At 56.7% G+C, this 27,993-nt stretch overlaps 4 protein-coding genes across 4 annotated transcripts; 2 read left to right on the top strand and 2 right to left on the bottom strand.

Moving 5' to 3' along the window:
- Window positions 1-1,380: 1,380 nt before the first annotated feature.
- On the top strand, window positions 1,381-9,973 carry BESB_019050 (RNA recognition motif-containing protein; the record flags this gene model as incomplete). Its single annotated transcript, XM_029360614.1, has 15 exons — window positions 1,381-1,475; window positions 1,744-2,218; window positions 2,772-2,842; window positions 3,161-3,269; window positions 3,840-3,941; window positions 4,131-4,202; window positions 4,498-4,591; window positions 5,463-5,560; window positions 5,862-5,909; window positions 7,113-7,212; window positions 7,799-7,904; window positions 8,163-8,214; window positions 8,496-8,685; window positions 9,098-9,163; window positions 9,477-9,973. 15 exons carry the CDS (start codon window positions 1,381-1,383, stop codon window positions 9,971-9,973), a joined length of 2,175 nt encoding a protein of 724 aa, XP_029215973.1.
- A 1,217-nt stretch (window positions 9,974-11,190) lies between these two features.
- BESB_019060 (uncharacterized protein) lies at window positions 11,191-15,211 on the bottom strand (the record flags this gene model as incomplete). The annotated part of the gene is made up of 5 exons (XM_029360615.1): window positions 11,191-11,606; window positions 12,140-12,344; window positions 12,737-12,806; window positions 12,915-13,638; window positions 14,314-15,211. The coding sequence occupies 5 exons, from the start codon at window positions 15,209-15,211 to the stop codon at window positions 11,191-11,193; spliced, it is 2,313 nt and encodes a 770-aa protein (XP_029215974.1).
- Window positions 15,212-20,007: 4,796 nt separating this feature from the next.
- Window positions 20,008-24,830, bottom strand: BESB_019070 (RNA recognition motif-containing protein; the record flags this gene model as incomplete). The annotated part of the gene is made up of 7 exons (XM_029360616.1): window positions 20,008-20,363; window positions 20,852-21,221; window positions 21,985-22,163; window positions 22,306-23,076; window positions 23,238-23,345; window positions 24,150-24,378; window positions 24,825-24,830. The coding sequence occupies 7 exons, from the start codon at window positions 24,828-24,830 to the stop codon at window positions 20,008-20,010; spliced, it is 2,019 nt and encodes a 672-aa protein (XP_029215975.1).
- Window positions 24,831-26,095: 1,265 nt separating this feature from the next.
- Window positions 26,096-27,680, top strand: BESB_019080 (uncharacterized protein; the record flags this gene model as incomplete). Its single annotated transcript, XM_029360617.1, has 3 exons — window positions 26,096-26,558; window positions 26,922-26,999; window positions 27,265-27,680. 3 exons carry the CDS (start codon window positions 26,096-26,098, stop codon window positions 27,678-27,680), a joined length of 957 nt encoding a protein of 318 aa, XP_029215976.1.
- Window positions 27,681-27,993: the final 313 nt, after the last annotated feature.

Raw genomic sequence — 27,993 nt, forward strand, 5'->3', positions numbered from 1 at the left:
GAACCGACCAGCATACATCTGTACGACGCAGTTCTGCTGAGAGTTGCGCGCGGCGCATTGGTTTCCGAAGGCTCCAGCGCCTATAACGCGTATTTCAGCGAAATTTGGCAGACAGCCCTTGTCCTCTTTTCTCGTGTGCCGCTTGCCAAGCCAATGTACGCTGCCACACGTATTCCGAATCTCGTACAATTGCCGTGGGAGCATCAGCAGCCTGCTGCTCACGAAAAAAGTATTGCACCGCGGGCGGGGCCGCCAGTGCATGCATCAGTGTCAAGGAGAGGAAAACCCTTGCTCATTCTCCATCTTCGTGCTTTCCTTTTGAAAAAGGTGTTGTCTCTCCGTGGTTGCGCTCGGTGCGGTTGAAATGTCTCTCCCGTCGAGTCGTTTGGCAGTCGCATCCGGTGACAGCTCTCGATCCGAGCCCAGGTAATGCATGCACCACACGAAACATGCCTATCTAAATTCTCAGTGAACCGCAGAGGAAAATCGATTTATCGCGAGGCATTTCTTCTCTGGCGGTGGCGTCGTTTACTGCCAAGGTGAGAGTGCGGGTGTGCTGCTTCCTTACTCGCACCCTCCGTTCCCCGGTGTTATCCTCGTGAACACCAGGGAGTGCGCTCGTCACTATTCCTCGTGGAATCTTTTTCACGGTTGCTCACGTGCTTCCGCGGCGCCACATTTGCAAATTGCCGCAGAACAGCGGCTGCGCCGTTTATTCAGCTCTCTTCCGGATCTTGGCGGTGTCTCTCTTTGCAGCGGTAGGAACCCCCGTTCCTCTGTGGCGGTCACTGCCACTTGTCCGTGTTTGATCTCTCCATTGTCTCAATTCTGAAGAAGTCTCATTTTTAATGGGGTGGCTTTAGGTGCACTCTTGCATACGCACTGGTCGTCTGTGTTACAGGGGTCTTCGTTGAATTCATTTTCCTGTTTCTGTCCGGCTTCCTGGCGACGTTACGGTTTCTTATCTTCTTCGCTACACCGTCCTCCATTCATTCCTCCCATTGTGGTACTGCCAAGTTGAGTCACCGCCCCGCTTGCCGCCTCATCCCCAAGCGTCTGCGTGTCTGGTCCCTCACGCTTCTCCCTGCACTTCAGCTTTGCCTAACGAAGGGCAAAGAACTGCATGTCTATGCACCACCGGGTTGCGAGTCTTCTTCCCCGAGAGAGGGCACACCCACGGAAGCGGCAACCTTAGGGAATTACAACTCACTCCATCTGGGGCCTTTTTCTTTCTTCGGTTCTGTTCTGAATCTCGGACTGACGTTGCATTCAAATTGATCTTGAAGACGAAAGAAGGCTAGCCGCGGAATTCACTGCGGGCTTCTGTTTCACGGATTCTACGTGATTCACCGCTTGCCTGATCCGAGTTATTTTCCCGCCATGGACCCTTCGTTGGCGTTTCGCCGCGCTGGGGGGCTAGAGCCGGCGGTGGGGGAAAAGAGGAAGGCCAGTGCCTTGGAAGAAGAAAATGCCGCGTAAGCGCTGCAGGGACGGGCTGCCTTGAGAGAAAGAAAAGAACGTGCCGTCCGCCTAGGGTATCCCTGAGTTTCCTGATGCCGCCGAGGTCGACCCCAGCATGTGCCTGTCCATCTTTGCACATGTATTAGGGTTTAGGGTTCTATATACTTGCATATAATATGCACGCGAGGCTCTGTTAACGTCAGCGAGCGGCCACGAATCGGGATTCTGCGAGACGCTCCGGTGCACACCTTCATTTATGTTCCCTTTCGTTGCGTTTCTCAGTAAGGTTTTGAAGACTGAGGCGGGGGAATCTGCGTCGGCTCCGTCGCCGGGACCTCTGGTGACCCCTTCGCCGTCTGCGCTGTCGGTGAACGGGCCGCAACAGTCTCTGCTGTCTCCGCCTCCTCCAGTCCTCTCGTCTCCGTATTCCCCGGCTCCTCTGTCCTCTCCGGCCGCCGCGTTTGTCGCCGGCGCCGCGGCGGTCACCTCAGTGTTGAGCGCGCCGCTGCTGGAGAAGCCCCAGGGCCTCTTCGGGGGCGGAGAAGACGGGGCGCTCGCGCCTGGTGTGCCTGGCGCGATCCCGCCACAGGCGGGGAGCGCAGCCGCCCAGGCGGGCGCCCCTGACTCTGACGAACACGCGGTCGACGTCGCCCGAGCCGCTGCCGCTGCCGCGGCTGCCGTCAGTGCACGCCAAGCCGCCGCCAACAGTGCCGCGCGGGCGCTGCAGATGGCCATGAAGACCGCAGAGCTCCTTCAGGTAAAAGGCGTCAAAGTATGCAGCACGACACACTGACCGGCTCTCCAAACAACCGGGTCGGGGGGGTCGGGGGAAGGGGAGAGGAGGAGCTCGCGCAGAAGGAGACGCGTGAGACGCTGCTGTGCAGCTGATGAGGTCGCGGAATGGAGTGCTGCGGATGCCGTTCGAACCGTGCAGCACATGCGTCGCCTAAAAGCGTGCGATGACAGGGGCGATGTGTCGAAACTCGCCGCGATGGCTAAAACTGTGGCTATACCTCAACTTGATTTGTCTTGATGGATGCACCAGAAGCAGTGTGCCTGGAAGGACGTGTTGCGGCCGTGGGGTCGAGGCAGCGAGTGGCCATTTCAGGCTCCGGGGCACTTTTTTTCCAGCAGGAAGTCGCCTCGCCACCCTTCCCCCCCAAGAGCGCGGCTGCAGCAGAGAACTGAATGGGCACAGTTCTCGGCGGGCGCGCGCGTGCGCTGCCCTGATTTTCGGGCGGTGTCTGGGGTTTAGGGTTTACAGGGCGAAGCACTTGTTGCTTGCCGCGGGACTGTGACGTCTGCTGCAGGGACCGGCGGGCTCCGCGACGGGAATGAACGTGCCGGGGTCGGAGCTGAATACGCAGAGTCGCCACGCAAGGTACGCCACTGGCACCTCGCCTTTACGTCCGCCGCGGTCTCTGACCGGGAGTCTGTGTGCCCGTCATCTTTGTCGGCGCTCGCTGGCTTCTTCTCTATCCCGCTGCTCTCGCTGGCGCGGAGACTGCCTGCGCGGCTGCTACAGGCCGCTGGACAATCCTTTCTTATGGATCCGCATGCAGGCGTGCTGCAAAGTTTAGGCGGGTTGCTCGTGGGGGCTCCGTGCCCGCGTCTGCGCGAGTTGGTCTTAGCCAGTGCGAGTCGCCCCGCCTTGCTCTGCTTTCTTCGAGTCGACCTTCTGTTTCTTTCTGTTTTGCAGGAAGGTCTACGTCGGAAACTTGCCCGTGCCGGTGACGCAGCCCGAAGTGCAACAGTACTTCAACGAGCTGCTCAACACGCTTTTACCCAACAAAGTCCCTGGAGACACGGTGCGCTGCACACAGAGACCGCGGCTGGCCTTTGTATCATGCGTGCGGATCTAAAATATACGCGTGTTTATTTGCATGCGAGAGGGGACACACATTCGCGAACTCCAGCCGACGAGACGGGCGCAGGGAACGAGGGGAGACAGCAACGGCAAGGCTCGGGCACCTGGAGAGAAGTGAGGAAGGCACGCTGCCGGAGGCCGAACTGGCCTCGCACGAAGCAAATAGAGGGAAAGCAGAGCCAAATGAAGCCCGAGTTGCGGCTGGAGAGGCTAGGCAGGCGGCCTGACGTGGGCGCAAAGCGAAGGGCGCCCATCGACTGTCGAGCTGGCGATACACGTGCGGAAGAATCCAAGCGATGACTCCGGATGTGTCTCCGTTTGTCTCCACTCGCCTTGCAGTCTCCCGTGCGTGCTCGTCATGCTTCCAGTTCTCGTCTTGCCATTAGCCTCACTGTCCTCTCGCCCGCGCGTGTTATCTTGCCTTCTGTCTGCCCCGCCCCCCCCCCCCCTCCTCCCCGTCTCGGCTTGTCTCACTCCTGCTGTTTCGTGTGTGCCTTCGCCGGTGTCTCAGATTGTGCACGTCTACGTGAACGCGGCGCGGCGCTTCGCGTTCTTGGAGCATCGGTCGATCGAGGAGGCGAACTTCACCTTGGGACTCGACGGCGTCTCCTGGGTAAGCGTTTTGAGAAGTCATCTTTTGCTGCGGCGTCTCCCCTGTGTGAGTCGTAGTGAGCATGCGTCACTCTGTGCACATCGTCTTCGGCTTTGTCCGTGCGTCTGTCTCTTCGTTCCGGTAGTGTCTCCTCGCGTCCGTGGCGCGCCTTCGCATTCGCTTTGTCTGGGGCTTTGCATTCATCCTCAGCGCAACTGCGCCCTGAGTCTTCGGCGCCCGCAAGACTACAATCCGACACTCGCGGAGCAGCAGTACAAGGAGGTAAGTCGTGCCAGGCTCTTGACGTGAGACGCAGAGATTCACAGGCGGCATTCGAGGAGAGACACAAACAGACACGAACAAGACGAGCCCGTCCTGAACAGAGAGGAGGTCGCGAGCGCCACCTAGGCCAGCGTGCCCCCCGTTTTCTGCTGTAGCGCGCGCAGGGGGAATTAGAGCTCTTCCGAGTTGTTCAACAACAGCAACACGCATGTGTGTGTCCCCTCTCTCCGTGGACGTTTCCAGAGGATGCGTCTGCCACAAGGCGCGCTCACCTTTTGTGCGATGTGTCCTTCAGGAGCGCGCGCGGCTTGGCAGTCTCACGGGGTTCGCCGTGCCCCCGCCAAATTCGTCCGCGACGCCCTCGGCGCCTGCAGAGAGTTCTCTGATAGGTAAACCCGCGGGGAGACATCGCGAATGAAAAAGCGGAGTGAACGAGGCAGTGGGGATAGAATGAGGCGACTGGAAGAGCGGAAAGAGAGGGAAGAGTATGGGAATGCGCTCGCGGCGAGAGCGCAGCCGAGAGCGACGGAGAGTGGAGGGGGCGGAAAGGGGAAGCTACGCAGAAGGACGATTTGCTCGGAAACACTCGAAGGACTGCAAGGGGAAGAAACGGAGGCCGACGAGATAGGGGCCGGAGGGAGGAAAGACGAGCCAAGAAAGAGGCGAAACGGAAGAAACCAAGGGGCGGAGAAAAGAGGCAACAGTGTAGAGACTGCAGAAAACAGAGGGCAGACGGGGCAGGGTTGGACAAACTGGGGAGACAGCAACGAAGAAAAGTGAAGAGAAGCGTGCATGAATGAGAGGAAGTAAGACGAATGGGGGGAAAGCAAAAGAAGAGAAAACAGTGCCTCCGTGTGGCTTCCTCTTCACCTTCTTTTTTTCTCCTTCGTTCGTCAAGTGCCACCTCAGGTCTCCTTACTCTTCCCTCGCTCACCGTTGCCTTGCTCTGGTGTCCATCCTTTTCTGAATTTTGTTCTCTTCTCTCTCGGATCTTGTTTCTTTTCTCGTGTGCGGTTGCTTGTGCTGGTGTTGCCTTCTGTGTACTTTTCTCGCTCGCCTCTCTGTGCGAACTCGTTCTTTCCAGACGCGGATTCTTAGTCGCGTTTTAGGCCTGCACTCTGCGAGGCTGACCGCTGTCGTCTCTGTCAGCTCGCCCTGCGTATGTAGCGGTTTGTTCGCCGCCTTTCTTCTGAGCTGATTTCGGTGGCTGCGCGTGGCGGCTCATCGTTCTTACCACTTTCATGTTCGATGCCTTTGCAGCCGGCGCCTTGGGAATCGTCTCCACAACCGTGCCCGACAGCCCTCACAAAATCTTTGTCGGTGGATTGCCGCACAGCATCACGGAGCAAGGCTGCAAGGTGAGGCTGAATTTAGGGAAGAAGAAGGGGAGTCGCCTGTGGACACAGAAAACAAAACGAAGAGACGAGTGGAGCCGTGCGAAGTTTGGTGGCGCCCGTCTTCCGCCTCTGACCTTTGTCTCGGTTAGCTTGCGCCGGTAAGCGTCTCCTCGTTCTCTCTTGTCCCGCCGCGGTCTCTTCCTCAGAAGCGGCTTTGCTTCGTTTCAATTTACTTCTCCGTTTTTGCCATCTCATCTGCGGTCGCGACTGGCGAGCGTGGCTTTCTCATTGGGCCTCGTATCGCGATCTGTTTTGCGTGCAGCAACTCTTGGAGGCGTTCGGTCAACTGCGGGCTCTCCACGTCGTCAAAGTACGTTGTTTTGCCGCTGCGTGTCATTTCGTTCCTTTTTTCCCGGTTCCGTGGCGCCACTGTAGCTTCGAGGGCACTGCGTCTGCTGCCGCCCCCTCGCTTTGCTCGTCCACCTCTTCTGCGTTTTTCGCCCCTTTTTCCAGTTTCCATCCACGTTTGCCTCTCTCTCTCTTGGCATCACGACATGCCGCTTCTGTTACACAGAAGCGGCATGTCGTGATTCGCGCCCTTTCTTTTCCTGTACTTCAAAAAATAAAAAGGGCTATCAGCACTGCTTTGTCTCCTGCTTCTTTCCCTTGTGTGCATTGCTGCTCGCGTCTTGTTTGTCAACTCTGCTTCACTCAGTTGGAATTTTTGACTCCAGGAGTACCTCCCACTCAACCTATGTCTAAGCAATGATGCATTTATATGCACGCATTGCCTGAATGTGCCCAAATGGGATTCGATGTATGACTAAGTGCATGCGATTGAGTCTGCGTCCGGAGCGTGACAGATGATAGGCGAGAAGTCTCCAGATGCCTTTGGATTTCGCCCTCGCCGTTTTAATTCTCCCGCGTTTTTACCGTGTGTGTGCCGCTGGGTGCGCATGCGGGAGCATGTTTTCATTCTGCTTGCGTCCGACTCTGCTCGGAGGTTGGCTACTCTTCGGGGTCTCCTCTTCTCTCTGGGGGTGTGCTCGTTTCATGTTTTCCACTTCGTTAGTTGATCTTTGGGAGATCCAGGCGCCTGTGACCCCTGCGCAGCTCAGTCTCCTTTCCGGCAGGTAAAGCAAGCGGCGAGGCCCTGTGTGTGTGCTTCCTGGATTGATTACCTCGGTCTCGTTTGTCTCCGCTTGTTGGCGGACGGAAACAACGTCGATGCCAGAGCTGCTTCGCGGTGGAGTAGCGCGGAGCAGGTCTTGCTGTCCCCAGCGCGCTCTGGGTGACTCCCTAAGCGCTGCTGACCTCCCCGGCATGTGTTGGCTTTCTTCGAGCTGCGCATACGCCGACGATCTCAGATTCCGCTATTACCTTTCTGCACGTTCTTGCGCCGGCGTGGCTACGATGGTCCACCGTGGAACTCATGCGTCACTGCATGCAGTCTAACCGCTTTCCGTGTGCTGATGCCCTCGGTAGGCTGGCCGCGGGGTCGCCTGCAGCCCGTGGCGAGCTGATCCGCCAGCGTCGGAGTCTGTTGCGCTTGGGGAACTCTTGATGTGCGCAGGACCAGCAGCGAGGAGACTGCAAAGGCTTTGCGTTTTGCGAGTATCTGGATCCGAACGTCACAGACGTCGCGGTGGCGGGCCTTAACAACATGAGGATTGGTAAGAGGCTGCCCCCTGTGGAGCGCGATGCGTGAAGGAGGCTTCCCGGAAGTGTGCTTCAACGCCCTGCTATGTGGGTGGTTTCATGGGCACTGCTCCTGAGTACGTCTTAGGATGTCTTGTTCTCGTTCCGGGGCGGGCACGGTGAAGACTTACACGATGCGGCGCAGCCTCTCGGCGGAAGGTGATGTCTGCGGATCTGTGTGTCGTGGCGGAGGGCGTCTTCGCCAGGCGGAGTATCGGGTGAGGCCTGTGCGGAGGAGGCCTCTGGTCGCGGCATCGTCAGTCTGCGCAGCCGAGACGCTTTCAAATGGGCAGAAAAAGCTTTCGCGGAATCATTCGAGCGGATGCCAGGGCTCGTATCGATGTGCCTTTTACTCCAGCACTAGGGCGGATAGGACCTGGGGTTCTGTCTGCTTCGGAGGCTGCAGCAACGAACGGCTTTCGTTCGGTGGCATCTCTGCGCACGCGCAAGCTCGTCCCTCGAAAGAAAGTGAGAGGAGGCGCTTCGGCGGGTTTCGGGGGCCCGTATTTTGTTTGGTAGGCGTCAGACCTGCGACTCATTTCGATTTCGACTTTTTTTCAGCGGATCGCGTCCTGCAAGTCCGCCGAGCGATGCCGCACGGCCACGTGAAAGCCGGAGGCGACGGCGGCGTCGTGTCCCCCGCGCCTGCTGCTCCGTCGATTGTCGGGTAAGGCATCTGCAGAGGTCACAGCCCCTCAGACCACCTTGTAAGGTTTTTCTTCTTTTTGTTTTTTTTGGGGTGAATGCTTGGCGCCGTTCTTCACGTGTGCCGTTTTCTCTCTTGCGTTGGCGTCTCGGCGGCGTATCTCCTCTTCTCGCGCGTCGTTGCTTCGCGTGTGTGCACGTACCTGTTTTGCGTCCTTCACCTTGTGGCTCTCTGTGGAGCTAAATGCCCGCGTCGCGTGTGCTTATCCCTTTTCTGCAGGACGCTGAGCAAAGTCATTGCAATCCACAACATGCTGCCGCCGCTGCCTCTGGTAAGTCCCATGAAGGCGCAAGAGTCGGCTCGAACAGGTGCGCGCAGTCATGGTGGGTGGCTGCGAGCCCAGCGGCCGTCGTTTCCACGCGTTGACTCTGCAGACATGTGTTGGGTGCGCATTTCACGACGAGAGGATAGAAGATGTTTTTTCTGGGCGCTGCATGTTTTGTGGTGCATCGAGTGTTTTTGGCATCTTTCGACGCGTCCGCGGACACGTCTTTTGCGCCCACGGCGAGCGGCAGACTCATTCTCAGCGTGTCGCGTGCGGTTGGCGCTCAGGTGCCGCCCCTTCTCCGCGAGGCAACCGCGTCTGAGGCGCGCATCCGCGCGAGCCCTTACGGCGAGATTCTCTTCGTGGATGTTTTGGAGAACCTCGCGACCTCGGCTGCAGCGAAAGGCGAAGGCGTGCCGGTCCTCGTGGAGTTCCGCGACGTCGACTCTGCCATTCAAGCCATGGCTGGCATTCAGGGTAAGGCATCGCGGCCTCTGCCTAGGCGGGGGGCTATCAGGTGCCTGCGCGTATGTATGCTTATTTATGTGCACACATGCATGGCCAATGCAGGGGCGGCGCGCTCTCCTGGCGCCTTGTGAAGGGGGCTGGGGCGCGCCGCGGTCGCGAGCGTGGGTGGGGTGGTAGCTGCCGTAGCGTGATCCCCTTCGGGCTCTCAGTCGGCGTCTAGGTTGACAGAACCGGTGGAGGGTCCCGGACTGCGGCTGTCGGCTAATCGCTTATCGTGCATCCTGGAGCGTTCGCTACTGAGATATAGGGCATGCATACAGTCGAGGTAGATGGGTTGCCGAGGCCATCCAAGGGCTTTTTCACTATGCAGTGCCCGAACCGGCTACGCACGTCGACGGTTTGTGCGCTGACTTCTTTCCAGGGAGCACGTACGACGGCCGCTCTCTCAGCGTCGTCTTCGCGGAGCCGTCAGCGGCGATGAAAAAGGGTAAGACACGAGCAAACCACAGAAGGAACGTGAAAGGACGTTTTTTCGCTGTGCATGCGCACGGGCGGCCTTTGGCGTGGAAGCGAAGGGGAAGCGACGGAAGGAGGGCGAGCCTGTGGTCGTCTGTGCGGACAGACACGTAGCTGTGGCTCAGCTCTCTTTCCGTCTCTCTATGCTCTCGGGTTTAGCGCAGTTTAAAGGTGCTCGCAGGGGATTTCAGCGCTCTGCTGCAGCGATTTCTGGCGAGATGTTGTGAAGCGCATGCGGACGCGAGTGTCTCCTCCGTCTTCTCCTCTATCTGTTTGGTGTCCAGCGGCGGTCCTGCGTATCATTCAAGAGGCCGGAGGCCCCGCATCCGCCAACAAATCGAGCAGCGTGTCGCCTCCCCCCCCCCCACCCGTTCCCGCCGATGTGTCCGCGGCGACGGGCGGCTGCAGTGCCGCCACGTTGGCCTCGTCGGGGGCCCCGCCTGCAGCTGCAGAGGCAAAGACCAAGAGCTCCGTGGCCGCGGCGCCTCCTCCTCCGCGCAGCCCCGAAGAAGCGGCAGCTGCAGGGTCTGCGGCAGTAGCCGCGTTGCTCTTTGGTGGCGGCCCAGCGAGTCGCCAGTCTCCTGTCGTCAGCATCCCAGAAAAGCCGACCCAGAGTGACGGGGTCTCGAGGCCTGAGGCGAGGGCAGACGGATCGCGTGCTTCTGATATGTCGAGGCCGACGGCTGGCGCCGAGGACGCAGATGCGCCAGTGACACAGCGAGCCCGCGCGGCGGCCGACAGTGAAGAGTCTGGCAAGGCAGGAGACGGAGAGGAGCACTAAAGATGTCCCTTTGTCTATGAGGTCAGTGTATAACGTTGCCGTAGTCCAGAACGCGGGACAGAGAGCTGGCGAACGAAACGAAAACACAGTGGTGCCTCGAGGCTACCACAGCAAGGATCTTGCACAGCTGGCGACGCATGTGTGAGTAGAGTTCGGGAAACACTTCTGTCCATGGGTGCATGCTGGCATGCGCAATGTATTCACGTGAACTTTCAGAGAAGGAAAGGAAGCCGTGCTTCTTCCGCGTTAACGCCACGTCGCAGTTGGCGGGTGCAACGTGCGAGACCCTACCGGGCAGCTCCTTTCCGGAGAAGGCGGGAGAGGGAGACGACAGGCGTTCTTTTTTATAAATCTAGCTTCTCGATTGACGGGCGATCTTTAGGCGTACCTAGGGAGACAGACATGCTGGCCTGCAAGTCCTGTCTTTCTACGTGGAGCGGCCGCGACATCACAGAGACGCTCAAGGTGACGCGGAACGCAGGATTCGCCTTTAGACTAGTGGGCGCCTGAGGCATCCTTGTGTGTTTTCAAGTGCTTCCCTGCTGAGTTGGTAGTATATGCCCGGCGTGCTACGTGGCTGCTGTGCCGTAGCATCGTGCTTTGCAACGAAGGCCATCGACATTTTCCTAGCTACTCAAAAGGGTTTTGGAACTCAACTACACAGAAACGTGCCGTCCCTTCGCGTGATGCGTATCACAGAATAACTATGCATTTTTATCTGCATTGTCTGGACGGGCACCCTCCGTTGATGGTATTCCGTCAGTGCGTTGATGCCTAAAGCTTGCAGATGACAGCGAAATTCACCAGCGAGACCCGCAACACCTGCAAATCCCCCCACAGAGAAGGCACACTGAAATCGAGCGCCGGCGTACCCAGACAGAGGCTGCTGCCATATGGGATTGCGTAAGAGCAAGGCTGGCAGACACCGGCAGGTAGAGCAGAACACCTACGCTTGGCAGCGCGCGACCAACCATGAATTGAGACAGTGCATCGCGCCCGCGTCAAGCTCTCCCTGAGAATGCAAAGGGCCGCTCACCCACGTTTTTCGGATACGCGGTGCGTACACAAGGACCCCGGTTGAGACTCAAATGTGTCCGATGTCGTCTGCGAGGCGCTTGCACGGTCATGCACAGCAAATTTCCCATCAAGTGCCTGCGCGCAGCACTTTTTCTGCGCGAAACCGCCGGTACAGCTCCGTGCGGGCCTCAGGCACGCGGTCAGACTTCTCGGCGGAAGGCGTCATCGCCAGCGCCTCCCTGAGCAGCCACGCTTCCTTTCTGTTCCGCTGCCTCCGCCTCGTACCGGGCGCGACACCAAGCCACTCCATACACACCAGCTCGCCCTAAGTTGTACGCGAGGGGCAAAATCCATACCAGCGCCGCGCCGTAGACGGGTAGATCGCTAAGGTCTACCCCCCCTTTAGCTAAGCTTGCAGGCTCAATATCGTCAGCATGATTCTCCTCACTCAGTGAAGAGAGAACAGCAGGTTCCGTAACTCCACGGGCGGCGATATGGGAATGCAGCAGCAGCGCTAGCGGCAGAGGCAACGAAACCAGGTACGCGCATGCAATGGTTTGCACGCGTTTAGCGTGGAGGAGGAGTCCTTCAAGAGCGGCAGTGACAGGCAAGATTGCTAACGCAGGAGTGCTGGCGAGACAAAAACCGAGCAGAGTTTCCGATAACCCTCTGCTAGAAGTCCGTAGACGAAGGAAGACTGCGGCGCACGCATTAGGAAAAGAAACACAGATACGGGCAAGCCATATCAGGAAAAGGTGCACGCCGCTAGGTGTAAAGGTGGGGTTGATGATTTTGGTACGCTGCCCCATTTTGCTGTTTTTTCTGTATATACATCTCCTGTTCTAGCAACCGGTGTGTGGTCCTATTCTGCGCACTGCCGCCGCTGAGTCCGAACGACCTCATTGCCTGATTAACTGCTATTCTCCATGACAGCGAGCGCCGCGACGGGACAGGTCACGCCTCGCGAGCGCGCACTGCGCAGGAACTTACATGCAAAGCCGACGCATGCAGCAGACATCGTCGCAACAAGCCCCATCCACCCCGCTGTGTATAATAGTCGTCGGTGCACGTGGCGCATGACGAGCGCTCTGCGCGATGTCACCTCCCGCTTTATCCCGCTGACAGGACTGCCTTCGGCACACATCATACCCTCTGGTGTCGTACGGGAAGGCTCATTTCGCGAAGCTGTACCAGCGCTCTTCTCAGCAAGAACAGCTTCTGATGGCATGTCTGGCAATGCCTCATAAGAAGAACCGGCCGACGCCAGTGTTTCTGCCTTGTGGATGACAGACTGGGCGACTTGTGTGAGAGCCTCACAGGGCAAGCCGTGGACGGTGTACACGCTCGAGGCAACCTGGCGCCAAAGCCAAAAACTAATAGCATGGGTGATATGCAGCGCAGACGGAATTCTTTGGTTCCTATGCGGCTTGGCCGCATATCGGGTCACTAGACAAGGCTGGAGCTACGTTTGTCACCTGGTACCCGCAGCGTTATCCAGGGGACGTTACTCAAATGAGCACTCGTGCTACGCAGGACTCGTTTTGCAGAGGTAAACGCGAAAGCCTCGCCATACATTAGCTCTAATCCCGTGCGTCAGCGCGGCGCCCCCGCTAATGTATGTGTGGTGGCGCCGATGATCGCGTACGAAAGCATTACAAACCTTTTGGTTCATATCTACTATACGGCCCCAATGCCAAAGCCCTTCTGGGAAGCAAGCTCGTTCCTTTCTCTTTTCCACTTGGTTACCTGGTGAGCTGCAAGAGCTTTTACTCCCCAAGAAGCTGCGACTTTCATCATAGCAGAATAAAGGACGACCCTGAGCATACGCGAGAAAAAACCAGACGTATCTTCGCCAATACAGCTTTGGTATCGCGCGATGGTCATGCGTGCCAGGTGCCAGCTACCTCCACGTGCGTCGTCTTACCTCACAGTACTCTGGATAAGAAAACCGGCCAGAAACGGAGAGAATTCCTGCAGCTCGCTGATTGACGGCGGTCGCAACAGTGCTGCACGAAGCTCCCATGCGCCATTCCTGTCGTCCCTTGTTTCCTCAGGCATCCAGAGACATGGGTTTGGTGCCGTCCACGTGTCGCAACAGTATACCGCCTTCGTAGACGGGCCTTCCTCCGCTGCGCTCTCGGCTGGCTTGTGTTTCCGGCTGCTGGTCGCTGCCATCGTCCGGTGCAGCAAGCGGAGGAGAAGAAGAATGGCTACAGCGATTTGGATAAAGACAATGGCAAAGGCACTGGCACGAATCCGGCTGTCATCCGCCACGCTGTTTAGAGAAAGGGGCGCTTCTGATGCGAGGAGAGCGGATCGTCTGTCCGATGTTAAAGACAGAGGCATGGGCGACAGCCGATTTTCCGACGAAGAGGCGGACCCAGCGAAGACGCTGGTCATCAGCAGAAGCGGAATGGAAGCAGCCGTAGCCGCGGCAGAGAGACGGACCGGAAGGGGGTCGCGTAGAGCCAGCAAGGCGGCCTTCGCCGTAAGCGAGACGACAGCGAAGGGGAGAGAGTGTAGTCGGATAGACACGCATGTGCGGGTCAGCACCAGGAGCAGACGAGAGGAAGACGCCGCAAAGAAAAACGAGAGTAGGGAATCCACGATCCACCACAGCGCCACGGCCAGGAGTGCTCCCATATACGCTGAATAAAAGCCACAGAGAAAACACATCAGGGAACAGGGCACAGCATTGACTGATGTCCTGCAACGTCGCCTTCATATGGCCTGCTGCCATGACCACGCAGGCAGTCCAAAGCTCCATTGATGCAGCGATGTAGCCGTATGCCGCTGGGTCTTGCTTTTATCTCGAGAAAAGGATTTAACGCCCCAGCACTCTTATCCGAGCGGCAACAACACTGTGTGTGTTCTATGGGCAGAGACAGGGCGCAGCACCTGTACGCGCAGGAGAGTGGATGACAGATGCGCCTCGGAGGGCCCCGCGGCGCTCGTGGGTGCGTCGGCGACTCGCCCGCGAGCTCAGTTCCAAAGGGGACACGCTCGCGAGTGCCTCCTCCAAGAGCAACATGGCATGGAGACGTTCTCATGGGGATACTTGAGGTTGTGGCAGCTCTTCCTTCGGAAGCCAAACACAACGATACGCAAGAAAACCATGAAGCACATCCACCTATGAATATGCTAAGGCTTAGCACGTGCTCCTTGAGGCCTGAGAGAGATCTGCACCTGGCGACCGCGACAAACACTGTAGACAGTCCGTATAGATTCCACAGTGCGGAAGGCAGAATATCCACTCCCGGGCTGGCACCACCAATCAGCCAGGGCGTGGAGCTCCGCTGCCACCTCAGCACTCCTTCGCTCACCACTTATCCATACACCGACGATGCAGGTTCTTAAGCAGCGAAGCCCTGTCACTCCGTCAAAGGAATCCGGAGAACTTGCTGGAGTCGCGCTGTCAGGTTCACAGCATCCGTGGCGTGTCTTCGTGTCACGCGTCGCTATAAGGGTGCCTTCTCTCCACTCTGACTGGTACGCAGCAGACACTGAGCGAGTGTCTGCGGCAGCTGGACATGAATCGCTTAGTTTCCCGCAGGCACCAGTTTCTGTGGCAGCTTCCGATGAAGATATATTTGCCTTCAACACTGACGAACACAAAACAGCTGTGGAAATGCCAATGCCGATTGTTAAGGCCGCGATGCCATCACACAGCTGACCACTTGCACCAATTGCCGCCACCGCCACATTACGGCCGGAAGTCTCGTCAATTTCTCCACCCTGGGAGTCGGCGTTTAGCGTTGATCCTGAAAGGTGAGCAGGAGCAGCAGCGGTGGTAGCGGACGCGACGAGAGTAAGCAGGGGATCCTGCAGCCAAGTGAGCACGACCGCCCCACAGGACGTGAGGACGGCAGAAGGGCTAGGGAGGTCACGTAGAGGCGAGTGAAACTCTTCTTCAGAGTCATTTGGAGAATGAAGGGCGTTGTCCGGCGTTGCACATTCTTCTGCACGCAGCGCAGCCCGTGGGTCTCTACCGGGGCCTGGAAGGTTGTGTCGAGACCCTGAGGTCACTGACAAGGGAGAGACAGGAGAAGCCGGTTCTTCTCTGCAAGAAGCCTCAAAATTTATGGTGGGGAAACGAACAGGCTCGAAAGATAACGCCTCGCTACCTTTTGAGGGAGTGTTGTCCTCCAAAACACACGGTCTCCGAGGTGCAGCATTTGCATGTTTTTGAGACCCTACGATCAAGGACTGTGAGTAGGGCATCGAGGGGGAATGTTGAGTTTCTCCGCCGTGGGATTTTACGGTTTTTAACGAGGGCGACTGTGAAATGGCCGGCTTTTCAGCATCAAAAAAATCGGCATGTCGTCCCCCGACGGGCGAGGGCTGTGGCTTTTTCCGCCGTGACGGAGGCATTATGTCTATCCGCATGAAAGTGCTTGGAGCCGAGGAATACTCGAAAGGAATACAGCTAGTCGACAATCATCGGCCGCTCTGACCACCGCTACCGCCTCTTTTAGAGTTCTTCGCCATCCCCCCTCTCCGCATGGTTGGAGGGAGCCAGCGGCGGGTTTCGCCCCGGAGGACTCGCGGAGTTACACAGCGGGACGCTCACAACAAACCCACTAGCACAACAAGGCATATAGATCTTGTAATGGAGGATCCGCAGATCCTTCCCGTCTTCGCTGCAACTTCTTTCGGGAGCGCCACCGGCGCGGGAATCTCAGAATCAGAATCTGGTAGCTCGTGGACTGTGTAGCGACCCCCCACCGTGTGCATCCCCGGGCACCGGACGCAGGGACTGCCGCTATCAGAGACCCTTCCGCGACGAGAGGGAGGAGATGTCCACATGGTAAACACGCGAATGTACTGGATTCGAACGCAGGTATTGTGTTTGCATCTTCCTTCCTGTTAGGCAGCGCGACTACACCTCCTCCCTGAGTGCGACTTCTGTGCTCACAATCCAGGAAAACAATACACCCGGGCGAGGTACCTGCTCGAACCGAGTGGGCGAACATCGTCTACGGATCGGCGAATCTCTGCGCGACCGAGCAGTTGCCGCGCGACAGCAAACGCCGTTTCCGCTCCGCAAAAGGCACTTCTGTTGCAGACAAACCGGTGTTCTACCTTCCTAGGTGGTGTGCGCCCACCCACTAGTATATCGTCAGACCTCAGAAACTCCGGCACACCAGAGTGGAAAATGTCTCCTACTGCCAAGCACGTGAAGTCAACCGCGGGCAAGAAGCAGCACTCCAACCACGGCCAATCGACCAAACTGTGGAAATTCCGGAGTCCTTGTACACATTCACTGGATTAGTTACACGCTGCTTGGCAAAGGCCTCAAGTGGTTCATTTGAGAAGAGACAGCCCCTTTCTGCGAATAGAGACGAGACCTAGGGAAGTCTTTTTTCCATGTGTCGCACGTGCCCCGGGGGAATAACTAGCGGCTGCCGCCGAAAACCACGTGAATGGGATGCGCCCAAACAAAAGGCACCAAAGGCTGGTGACTAACGTGGGCCCGTCTACCGCGTGTGTGTGAGGAGAACCTACAGCGACATTCGCGCGTGGAAGAGCTGTCAGGGACAGATGGTGTTGCAACGTAACTAAACTCTCGCACGTGGCTCTTCTGGCTCCTACAAGCACAGTACGTCGGATGCACATTCACCCCGACGGCTTGCGACAGTTGTGCGGCGCGTCCCGCGAAACAGAGGAAGGGCCGACGGCAATTATCTTCAATGCCGAGGGGCCGGGTACCCAGCTCTCACGCACAGTTCACATGGAGAAAGCGGGGCATGTTTTACCCCGCCGATTCAGATTATCAGGTCGAATGAATCACGGTATAGGGGGCGCTACGTGAGCAGTGGGTGGCACAGCGCCGCCTTTTTCGTCGTAGCTGGCACTCGTTCACGGCACTATCGTCGCTACCCCGTCTCCGTACTCAAGCCACAGCCGCACCAAAATGCAGTTGGCAGCCTGGATGCACCAGTATGTCGACGGTGCTCGCAACGACGGCACATGGTAGCTGGCATCGCCGGCCACCATGGTAGCCCCCTCTGGCATCGACGGGTGCCGCGATGCCTGCCTAGCGAGTTCCGCAGTGCGCAACCCCCGCGCAGCGAACCGCTGGGCACGCGATGCGGCGTGACAGCGGTCGCATCGTGTCCAGCGCGTCTCTATACTTCGCAATGCACCAAGTTCCCTGTTTCAGAAAACAAGAATTGATGCTGCAGTTAGTATTCGAATGCGTCTTTTTCATTGAAGAGCGATTTGCGTTTCGAGCACGCCGTGAGAGGTGACCAGTGCCTCTGTAACGAGTGTGTAACGAGTGTACTGTCGGTCGTCGTCGGTTGCAACCATATTGCCTGTTGCTTATCACCCTGCTTCGTCTGAGCTCGCCCTTGATTTCGTCGCTGCTGCAAACAGGATGTGGATGCTGCTGCAATATCTGGTTTTTTACTGCCTGTTCTCCGCCGCATACATCCTTCCAGTCTGCACTGGTTTGACGGCGGCGGGGGAGCAGTCGTCGATGGCGCCCGATGGCGTCTCCTTTCTCAAGGCAGCTCGCATACCCAGGATGCGCTGTCCGCCTGCCTTCAGATGCTGCTCGAGCGGCGGAAAGATATTCCCTCCGAGACGCGAATGTAGACATTGCTACTGTTCACGTGGGAGACGGCATTGACCGGCGCGCATCGAAGAGGTACTAACAGCACGACGACCGGATTGCACCGGGCTGTACGGCAGCGTAACGCGAAAATGGTGCCGCGTCTGCATCTTTGTACGTGCCAGCTCCGCACAGTGTGTACATGTAAATGAAGTGGCTGATACCCAGCGAGTATCTGCAGCGTCAGACGCGGGCGGGGAGCTGGGGCTCGATGGGATAATTCAGGCCTCCCGTACGAGAATTATTACTATCAGAAAAACAATGGGGGTTCCCCACCGCGTGTGCGTCGTATCGCTTCCGGATCGCAGGATGTAATTGGTGCTAATATATGTCATATGTACACTGTTGGAGGGGTGATCGAAGTTCACCCTTTATCCACCGCCATTACGGTCGTACCCATGTAAGACGTGTCGGTGCACGATGGACGGGCACACCTGTGCACCGTTCTTGAGGCACCGTCAAGTTGGAAGGGGCCTCTTGTGCATATTCTAGAAGCTCTCGCCAAGTACTACTGCGTATATCGACAGTTGGAGCTGCGCGTATTGGGGAAGCGCTAAGTGTGGTCATCATTTGCGGAAATGTGGAGTCCACGGAGGGTTTCGTTGTCGAGTAGAGTCGTACATATATCAACATATTTACTGCCTTTCGCTGCGGACAATTAATGAACTCCCTTTGCTAAGCTAAGCAATTTCCGCCTTGCCAGAACCTGTTGGGATTTGCCTGCGGGGCGAGGCCAACTAAGGCATTGCAATTGGTGCAGTGAGCAGTCTCCCATTGCCGGATACATCGACAGATGCCGTTTGCGTTCTAGCTGTTGAAGCTGCAGTAGCGTCCTGAGGGGGGGAACATGCAGAGTTAGCGATGAGGAGAGCCCTGCATTGGAATGTGTAACCCCACGTGCCGGGACATCGGTCACAAAGTCGGTCGGTATCTTTCCGGGCTCAGAACGGAGTAGTGTCTTCATTAGCACGGATGCGTCAGCAGCCCGCGATATACTCTTACTTGGGGGGGCCGATACGGTGCTTTCACTTTTTGCGGTATGTTCGACGACACGACGCTCGAGCAAAAATATGGAGATTTCAGTGGACGCTATAGAGTGGCTGGCAGCCCATTTTGCTGCGTCGGGGCTCCAGGGGTACACAAGGCGCTCCTCCAGAGGGGCTAAGCAAGTAGTCGCTGCATTCCGGATATGTACTTGTTTTCAGCCCGCTGTACCGGAATGCGGGCGACAACTCGATACCGCGGACCATAGCAGCAGCATGTCATGCTCATGATGTCGTTCAGTGCATTGATGGATGGTAGACAACGTAGGCTACGAATGTTACACGACGTGTTAAACTATGTAAAGCAATAAAGCTTCCTTGGCAGTCAATTCTCATCCGGCGGTGCGGGCACCGGTAACCCGTAGATACCTTCGACTCCAGCGCCCGGGAATACCGATTCACCGTTGGCACAACTGCGAGACGAAACTTTGCCCCGTGCCAGTTCACATCACGTCTCGGGAGTCGTTACGCACGAGAAAGCAGCCACCGGACGGCTTCCGAATCTTGGATGTGCTTCTGCATGCCAGTGTTCACTCCTGTGTTTCTTCCTCACCAGTATTTTACGCTACCGTTTCACTACCTGAATCTACCAGCATACCTGCTCAGAGAAACATCAGCTCCCAACCTGCCTGTTGTCTGCGTGATGGCGGAAGCTGAAGTGAGTCGAATGCCTCAATAAAGTGGTGTCCTCAAATGGGGCGTAGGTCGTGAAATGCTCACGAAAAAGACATGCGCCCCGCCCAACTTACCGGAGCTCTACCTAAACTGCCGTCACACCGAAGGAGTCGATAAACGTACACACCCGGCAAGCGAGAGACACAGACAAGCCGACGTTTCTAAAGTCACGGCAATGCTGAATTAATGCTGAGTTTGCCTCAAAAAAATATCGAGGAACAAGTGGCCAGCACCAGGCTATCTATGCAAAGCGAGTTACCTGTGGCTCGTGCGTGGGCGGTCACATAGCAATCTCTTCAATGTACCGGCGCATCACCTCCCTTGAATTGTCACACATCGGTTCCTGCCTAAACCACTGGCCGTCTTGTGATGTAGTTTCTCCTGCACGCCACTTCAAAGCACGGAGACGCAATGTACCGAACTCAGCGAAGACGCTGCAAAGGGGTCGGCCAGCAAGAGCTACTTCTGGCCTCCCTTGCTCAGTGTACTGTAAAAATGCAAGCCCCAGGAGTTGCCAACATCACAGAGGACCCCCTTGAAGTCTGGGAAAAAATCTGCTCCTGCCCCGTCTCTCCTGCGGTATGGTTTGACTAGCCAGTCCTCAAATATACTCCGCACTATCAGTGGCCACACTGAGCAGAGGACGTCTAACACGAAGGCCGTCTCCGTCAATGCGTCACACGTTAGTCGCTGTCACTGTCGAATGTCTTCGATGTCCCTTGGAACTCCTGCACGGTTCCATCCTTCGCCGCCTTCACTGCGCTGCTGGCTCCCCCTCGCCCGCCGCCACGGCCTCCTCGTCCTCCTCGGCCAGCACCGAAGCCGCCCCTGCCGCCCCCGCGTCCTCCACCACCGCGACCGCCCCCACCAGAGCCGCGCGGAAGCGCGAAGTCGATCCAGACCGTACGTCCATCGACGTCAGTGTTGTTGTATTCGACGGCTTTGGTTGCGGACTCGATACTGTCGAACTCAATGAAAGCTTGCCCCTTGAATTTTCCAGTGTCCTCGAACACTGGCATGCGGATGTCCTGGATCTCGCCTGCAGAACACGCGAAATAAGCAGCCTCAGAATTGCTGACGGACTGCTGAACACGCGTGCCGACCCATGTCGTATAGGGTACCTGCCCAGCCCCTATACACACAAGCGCCGAACCCACAGTCAGCTGCGCCCCGAAGCACGTAAGACACGACAGGCTGAATCAAGCGGATGCCGGACGCTATCAAGAGTTGCGTTGCAGAACATACAATTTCGAAAAAACGCCGACCGCGTCGAATTATCGGTGCTACACACTGGAGTCACAGTACGTTATACCACGTTACGCTCCGACCTCACGCTCGGGATGAATCAGCCACACCTCAGGGCTCTTCAGCGTAGAGCGAGCAAAACTCGCCGCCACTAAGCCTCTTCCTATCATATAAGAGGAAATCATCATCATCACCGAGTTTCGTTACAACTCTGGCCGGAGCTTTAAACTCGACGAAGTCTCACACCAGCTGTGCGGAGGCCTCCAACCTAGTGTCACTCACCACATTCCTCGAAGAGGCTGCGGATCGACTCTTCCGTTGCATTGAAGCTCAAATTTCTGACGACAACTTGCTTGTTTGGGGAAGCCTTGGGTCGCTCGCCCCCTGCAGCTGCGCCTCCTCGGGCACCGCCCTGTTCACGGCCGCCTCGTCCACGACCGCCGCGCTCTCCACTTCCTGACTGGTGACTCTGCTTGTCCGCCGTGAGGTTGATGCGGAGAGTGCGTCCGTTGTACTGCGTGTTGTTGTATTCAACGGCCTTTTGAGCGGCCTCCTCAGTTTCGAAAGTAATGAACGCAATGCCTTTTCCCTCAAGCATCTTGATGCGAGTGGTCGGGCCGCAGTCGGATTCGAAAAGCTCCTTCAGTTCACTCTGCACGGCAAGAAATCCGAACACGGACGAAAGGCACCACACCAATTGGACACACAATTGAGACGCAAACAGTCGTCGTGCAAGGACCAACTACCCGCGAAACTCGTCCACGCCACACTGACAACATATCCGCACAACTATCTTGACGGCAAGAAAGGCTCAAGAGGGACGTCATCAGAGAGTATGGTCGCTTTTTGTTATCAGCGGCTTGCGCCGAATCAATGACAAGAAATAAAAAATCATCAAGACGTCGTCCTTCACCTTTCATTCAAAGACGAAACACTATCCTACAAACGCTATACGTGCATACGCGTGACTGGCCGTTGGTCAGAGAGTATGGTCGCTTTTTGTTATCAGCGGCTCGCGCCGACTCAATGACAAGAAATAAATTATCATCCTTACGGGGTCCGCACCGGCTCCAGTGGAGCGTTAATATGACACACACGGACTCAAGTGGGACATCCTACAACAACGCTCTTCCAACAAATGACAGAGGCACACCTTGATTAACAAAATATTGGCGTGACCTATACCGTTTCCGGACGTACGGATTCGTAACACTCGGGCACGGTTCAAACTCACGTCGGGTTCGATCTTGCAGAGATTTTGGAGGACGATGTTGACAACGCCCGCGCCGAGTGCAGAAGGGGCACGTGTGCCCCAGCAGGGCGCGAGCGAGAAAGCATCACCGGCCGCTGGAGCTCTGCTCATATCTCTACGCTTGAGCGTGCAACAACCCTCACCAAATGGAAGCAATGCCTACCTCTGTGGTGGAATACGGGAGACCTCCGCAGAAGATCTCTGTTCGCAGCTTGTCGACGACCCCGCCACCCTTCGTCTGAAGGCGGGCTCTAGGCTGCTGATGCTCGTCTTTTTGCCGCTTGGAGGCATGCTTCTTATCGTCGCCCGTTGTTGGGGGTTCCTTCCTTTTCTTCGGGGGACCTGGATAACAAACAGAGAAAAAGATGCTGCGATGCGTCATACAACATTCCACGAAACAGTGCAAGAGGGGGCATATCCATATCCGCGAATATCGCGTGTGTCAACTCGGCCTGGTTTCGTTGCACCCTATGTGACGTCTCACTTTCATCTTCACTCTCCTCCTCCTCGTCCTCCATTTCCACGTCCTGCGCAGCTTTTCCCTTCTTGGGAGGCTTTTCATCCTCATCGGACTCATCGTCGTCCGACTCATCATCACTGCTGCTAGCAGCGGCCTTCTTCGCTGCACCATTAACCGGTTTCTTCTGGGCAGCAGGGCTCTTCTTCGGCGGCTCTTCGTCGCTTGAGTCGTCTTCATCCTTCGCGATCGGCTTCTTTGCCACAGGGATCTTAGAGTTCGACACAACAGACACCTTGTGCTTAGGGGCGCTGTCCTCGTCGTTGTCACTGGAGTCTTCCTCTGAAGACGAAGCCGGGGCGTGGGCCTTCTTCGCGGGCGCCACAGGCTTTGCAGCAGCTTTCTGGCTCTTGAGGGCGGGCTTCTCCTCGTCGCTAGACGAGTCTTCGTCCTCGCTTGACGAGTCCGCAGGCTTGCACACCGCTGCCTTCATTGTCTCTGTGTCTTCATCACTGGACTCCTCACTGCTGGAGTCGGACTGAAGGGGCTTGGCAAGAGCCGCTTTCTTCTGCGGGGCGGACACTGCTTTCGCCTTCTTTTGCGGAGCTTCGTCTTCCGAGCTAGAGTCATCGTCGCTAGAGTCAGTCTTCTTTGCCGGCGCCTTCGCGGCAGCAGCCTTCGGAGCTGCTTTTGCCTTGGCCGCAGGCTTGAGACCCTCCTCGTCGCTGCTGTCGTCACTGGAAGACGATTCTACCTTCTGCGGAGCTGCCTTTGCCTTCGCTGCCGGCTTCCGGGCTGCTGCAGAGGAAAGCATATCGCAGGAGATATTGAATAATCGACAACTCCATCCAAAATTCGTCCAGTCAGCCCGCGGGACGACTGAGTCACTTAATGCAACTGCCCGGACGATCTTAGCAAGTCAGCGCGCAGAATCAAATGCGACTGATGTGCAGGCGTACGAGTTTCGTCATCTGAAGAATCGCTTGAAGAGTCATCGTCGCTCATCGGCTTTGCCTTCACAGGCTTCTTGGACGCCGCAGCGGCAATCGCCTTTTTCGCACCCTGAACTGCAAAAGAACGCAGAGGAGAAAACCAGAAAACCCCGTCGCCCCAAAAAGAGGGTATTCCACCCGGAGGCGCCTGCTTTGGCCACGGGGCGCCACGGACTGTAAACAAGAAGACACTCACGAGGCACGCCAAGGACAAAAAGACCTGCAAAGAACACGCCGAGACCCCTTCCCGCAAAGAAGGCAAACGGGGACCACTGAACAGCACACATACACAGAACACCGCCCATGACCATAAAACAGACGACCTCGCCATCGAGGATCAGAGATCTCGGTGGTAAATGGCAATCAGCCAGTGACCCCGAGGGTCACCGTCGTAAGTAGCAAATATAAGATGGCATCACCTCCTGGGGCGAGGTTGTATCCGAAACACAGACGTCAGACAGATGAAAAAAACCGAAGCAGGGGACACCTGATACAGCCTCTCATATGAGTATGAAACGCCACAGTACTCTGTCCAGCTCCCTGCGTAGTGCACGTAAGGAGCAGAGAAAGGTTACTCGGCGGCACTCGCATATGCCAGAGACCATGTAGATGCAAAACTACTACGGGACGGCATTGCATGTGAGACCAAGACACCGTATATAAGAAGGGAACATGATTTCTTCACGTCGGAACGGCAGGATCGCAGATCAGAGATCTCGGTGGTGAATGGCAATCAGTCAGTCACCGCGAGGGCGACCTTCCTAAGTAGCAAATAATTCATAGCATCCTCTCTGCGAAAAGGACTCTCAAAGTCCACACATTCGCCGCCTCCAGTATCCACTGCCCTTCTGAACAGGGTAGCTTCCCCACACCGCCTACCTGCAGCGGCGCTCGTGACGGTTTTTTTGGGATTGGTCGGCTTTTTGGTGACCTCTTCATCGCTGCTGTCGTCCTCGCTGCTTGACGAATCTGCCGGCCTAGCGGGGGGCGGCTTCTTACGGGAATCCTTGGCAGCGACGGGCACTGCCTTCTTGGTCACTTGTTCATCGCTGCTAGAGTCGGAGCTGTCGCTCAACGACGCAGCAGCCACTGGCGCATTCTTTCTCTGCTGTAGGGTACACAAAGAAGAATCAACAGAGCCGACACCGTTGATGCGGGTTCACTCCATGAATTCTTTTCGCAACAGGGATTCAAGATGCCGCAAACCCATCAGCGTAGCATGCGACGGGAATCCTACCGTCCCTACACAATGGCCGTTTGTGGGGCCGGCTCACAAAGCGGAAATAGCAATACAGACTCCGTTCCTCCGGGCTTCCCTGATTCTCACACTGGTCCAGCAATGCGAAGACACAGGCGAAACATAGTAGAAACTACAGACCGCTTGTGGCGGCATTACTTTCATACGCTTGACCTCTATGCAGTTACCCGGCAAAAGAACGGCACTGCACGTTGCAGCGCTACTGCATGTCGTCAAGCACGCGACAGCAAGTTGACGATGCACTACAAATCGAGAAAAACCACGAAGAAACAATGTGGTGAAGGCAGGAGGCCTACCTTCATTTTGAAACGATGTTTTCCGCAAGTCCGGCTACCAGAGGAAAAGAGTGAGAGAAAACGAGCCCCACACCGGGTTTTGTCGCCTCAAGGGATTCACGCGAAAAATAGCCCTGCCGCATTGAAAACGCGTGGAAGACCACGAGGGACGAACACAAATACTCCTTGTCCAATGCAAATTGTTCAAAAAGAGACAAGTGAAGCCTTGCAATCGGGAGTAAACCCGCTGGTTAAAAAACCCCTGCCCCACTAAGCGTTCCGCTGCAACAGGGAAGAGATACTCTGCCGCCGGCTGGGGTTCCTCAACTGCGGGCAAGCATCTGGGATATTCGCGAATCGGCTACTGTTCCTTTCAGTTTCGTCGGACTCTCCCTATCGTGGCTGTTACTGCGTGCGTCTGCCCCAGTCCGATTTTAAGCCGACGACGCGCCATGTTACGCTCACATCGATAGATGCCGCGACCAAGCTCTGTGCCAGGTGTGACCTGTTGCTCACTATTGGTTGCATGTATACGCGAGAGCCAGAATACACGGACGCGGAGTCGACGCGGTCTCGGCTGGCAGCCGGTTTGAGGGCGCCGAGAAAAAACCTCATCGTGCGGGTTACCGTGTTGAAAGACGTTATGAATCGTATAATCCGTTCCTGGGGGGACGTTTTTCCGTTCCAGACAACAGAGTGATTCTGCACGCCTTGACATGGAATTCGGCGGACGTGCGAAGGACCCGCGGAGTGGAGCCCTCCGACCGCTCGCGTGCCGCCGCGAGAGGGCGTCGTGAGTTCGGCGCAGCGTTCTGTCCCGTACAGTCTACTGAGCGCTTACCAGTTTTTATGACCCCTTTTGAAATCCACTGGTGCCGCCAGCCTTGCAATTTTGGCAGCTCCATAGGGGGCGAAACGTCTCGTCGGCTGCACCAGAAAATAGGGCTCGTGAAGGGTGTGCGCGCTCACCCTGGGTCTCACTGGAAGAGTCCGCGGGACTCGGGTCCGTCCTCTGTCCCGCCCCATTGCAAACATCTTGAGCTGGTGACTGGAGACTGGCTACGCTACGGCCGACCGCAGTCTTGCCGGCGTGGAATGTTCGCACGTACGCTAAAGTGTGCCGCGCTCATGAAGCTCGCTTGCTGAGTGCGTTCAATGGTGAACAGCAACGCAGCGGAACAGCTCCACGACGGCAACGTCGCCAAACTAAACAACTCAGCGACCAGGGATAGGGAATGCATTCCAAGGTCCGTTCTTCTGTCCTCGCCACTACTCGTTCCTCAGCTCCAGCGATGGAGGGCACTGCGAAGAGCAGGCCGAGGGAAGCAGAGTCGCCAGTCTGCCGAGCGGCGGTTGCCTCGGCTCTGGCTCTCTTGTTTGTAGTACTCAGCATGTCCTCCTCGTTCACCTGTGAACAGTGTTCAGGAACGGTGGCCATCATTGGCGCGGAGGCGCATTCGGGCGGGCTTGAAAAGCAGAGGATAAGTAAGGAGAAGCAAGAGGGTGCCGAAGCCGAGCTCGGCGGGGCATTTGACCTGCTAGATCCTGAGATTGACGCAGGAAGCGCTGGAGAGGAGATCAGTTTGGGCCACGGGGGGCCTGAGAACCATGAAGACGATGCAGAAAACAAGAGCCACATGGACGACGACCAAGAAAGAACGGCGAGCCGCCGGGCGCGAAAAGAGAAGGAAGCTGCTCTCATTTCCACGATGAAAGAGCTCCTTGAGGAAAACAGCGAATACCGAAAGATGGAAGGTATGTAGCATCCTCGTAGTGAAACTAAAGATCTCCGGGAACGGTCAAGTGGGGACGAAAAGTTCTACATGGACGATCTGCTCTGTGGGCGACGGCGCAACAATGGGGCAGGAGATCGTTCCTACTGCAGTCTCGTGCTGGTATTCGCACTGTCCCCTCGGGTATCATGAAGACCGGTGCCAAGAGGATGCAGAAAAACTTGAGTATGGTCGCGCGTTGCCAGTGCAAGACTCATAGGACGGGTTCTGCCCAGTGCTTGCGGCCGGGGGGTAAATGTGCTTCGCGCATACAGCGTTCTTTGCTGGGAGCTGCGGACTCCGAGCAGCGAAAAAGGAATAGGGTGTTTCTGTGTGTTGCTCGCAGCACAAAGAGAGCGAGAGAAACTTCTTTCGCGATACAAGGCAGAGGAAGGTGGCTTAGATGCAGAAGGCTCCCCGATCTGTAAGTAGCTCACATGGGCGCCTCGCAACAGATTGAGCAGTATTCTGGTGAAACAGGGCTCGTCGACCGAATGCAGCCGCTCTGCGTTTTTTCACACATTCCAAAGCAGTATACGCCCGTGGATGCAATCCCTTCGGTCAACCCACTGAATATGCGACTGGGAATGAGGGCTTAGGGTTTGTGCAGATGAATCGGGCGGCCTCGAGTGTGGGTAGTGTCGCCGTGTATGCCAGGTGGTCGATAAGTTGCTCTGCTTACCTTTCAGATAACAAAGAGACCAAGAAGTTTTTGAAAGTGCAAAAGAGAAAAGGTTTGGTGGAGGGTGGTGCGATTACTAGCGGTACATTGGCGGCGGCGGGTCTGACCGGCCTACTGCTGGCAAACCGCAAAGGAGATTTTCTCGAGGGAGATGCTCGTCAATCGCGCAGCAAAACGAATCTTGCCCTCACGGCGAGCAGTATCGTTGGGGCCCTCGGTCTTGCCCTATCTCTCTTGCAACGGCGTCGATACAAGGAGAAGCTCACCCAGCTCGAGCGCAGGCTCCTGCGCATGGAGAAGGAAGCACAGGCTGGACACATGCCTGAGAACGAAGCATTTTTTGGGCTGGACGAGGAGACCCCTGAGCAGAAGCGGAAAAGGTTAAAAAAATTGCGGGCGTCGGACACGCGAGATAGACGATGAAACTAGACAACTGGACAAGCCCTCCAAGGACAGCTCCGATGTGAGCGATTCACATAGGGCATCACCGCCAAAATGTGAAGACCAAGAAAGCCATATTGCAGCCGCCCTGTTTTCTGGGAGCCAGCAGACAACACGTACCAGCTAAATTGAAAGCCCCAGCCGACTGAAGCACAAACGCGTCGTTTCGTGTGGAGGAACATTCGAAAGCGGGAGGTGTGGTGGCTCTCAACCGGAGGGCTCAGTGAAGTATCCCAAAAGAAACGAGTTTCATCGGCAAGCCGAAGGAAGCAAGGACTTATCGGCGGACCACATC

Source organism: Besnoitia besnoiti, chromosome XI (genome assembly GCF_002563875.1).
Source record: "Besnoitia besnoiti strain Bb-Ger1 chromosome XI, whole genome shotgun sequence".
NCBI classification, from domain to species: Eukaryota; Apicomplexa; class Conoidasida; order Eucoccidiorida; family Sarcocystidae; genus Besnoitia; species Besnoitia besnoiti.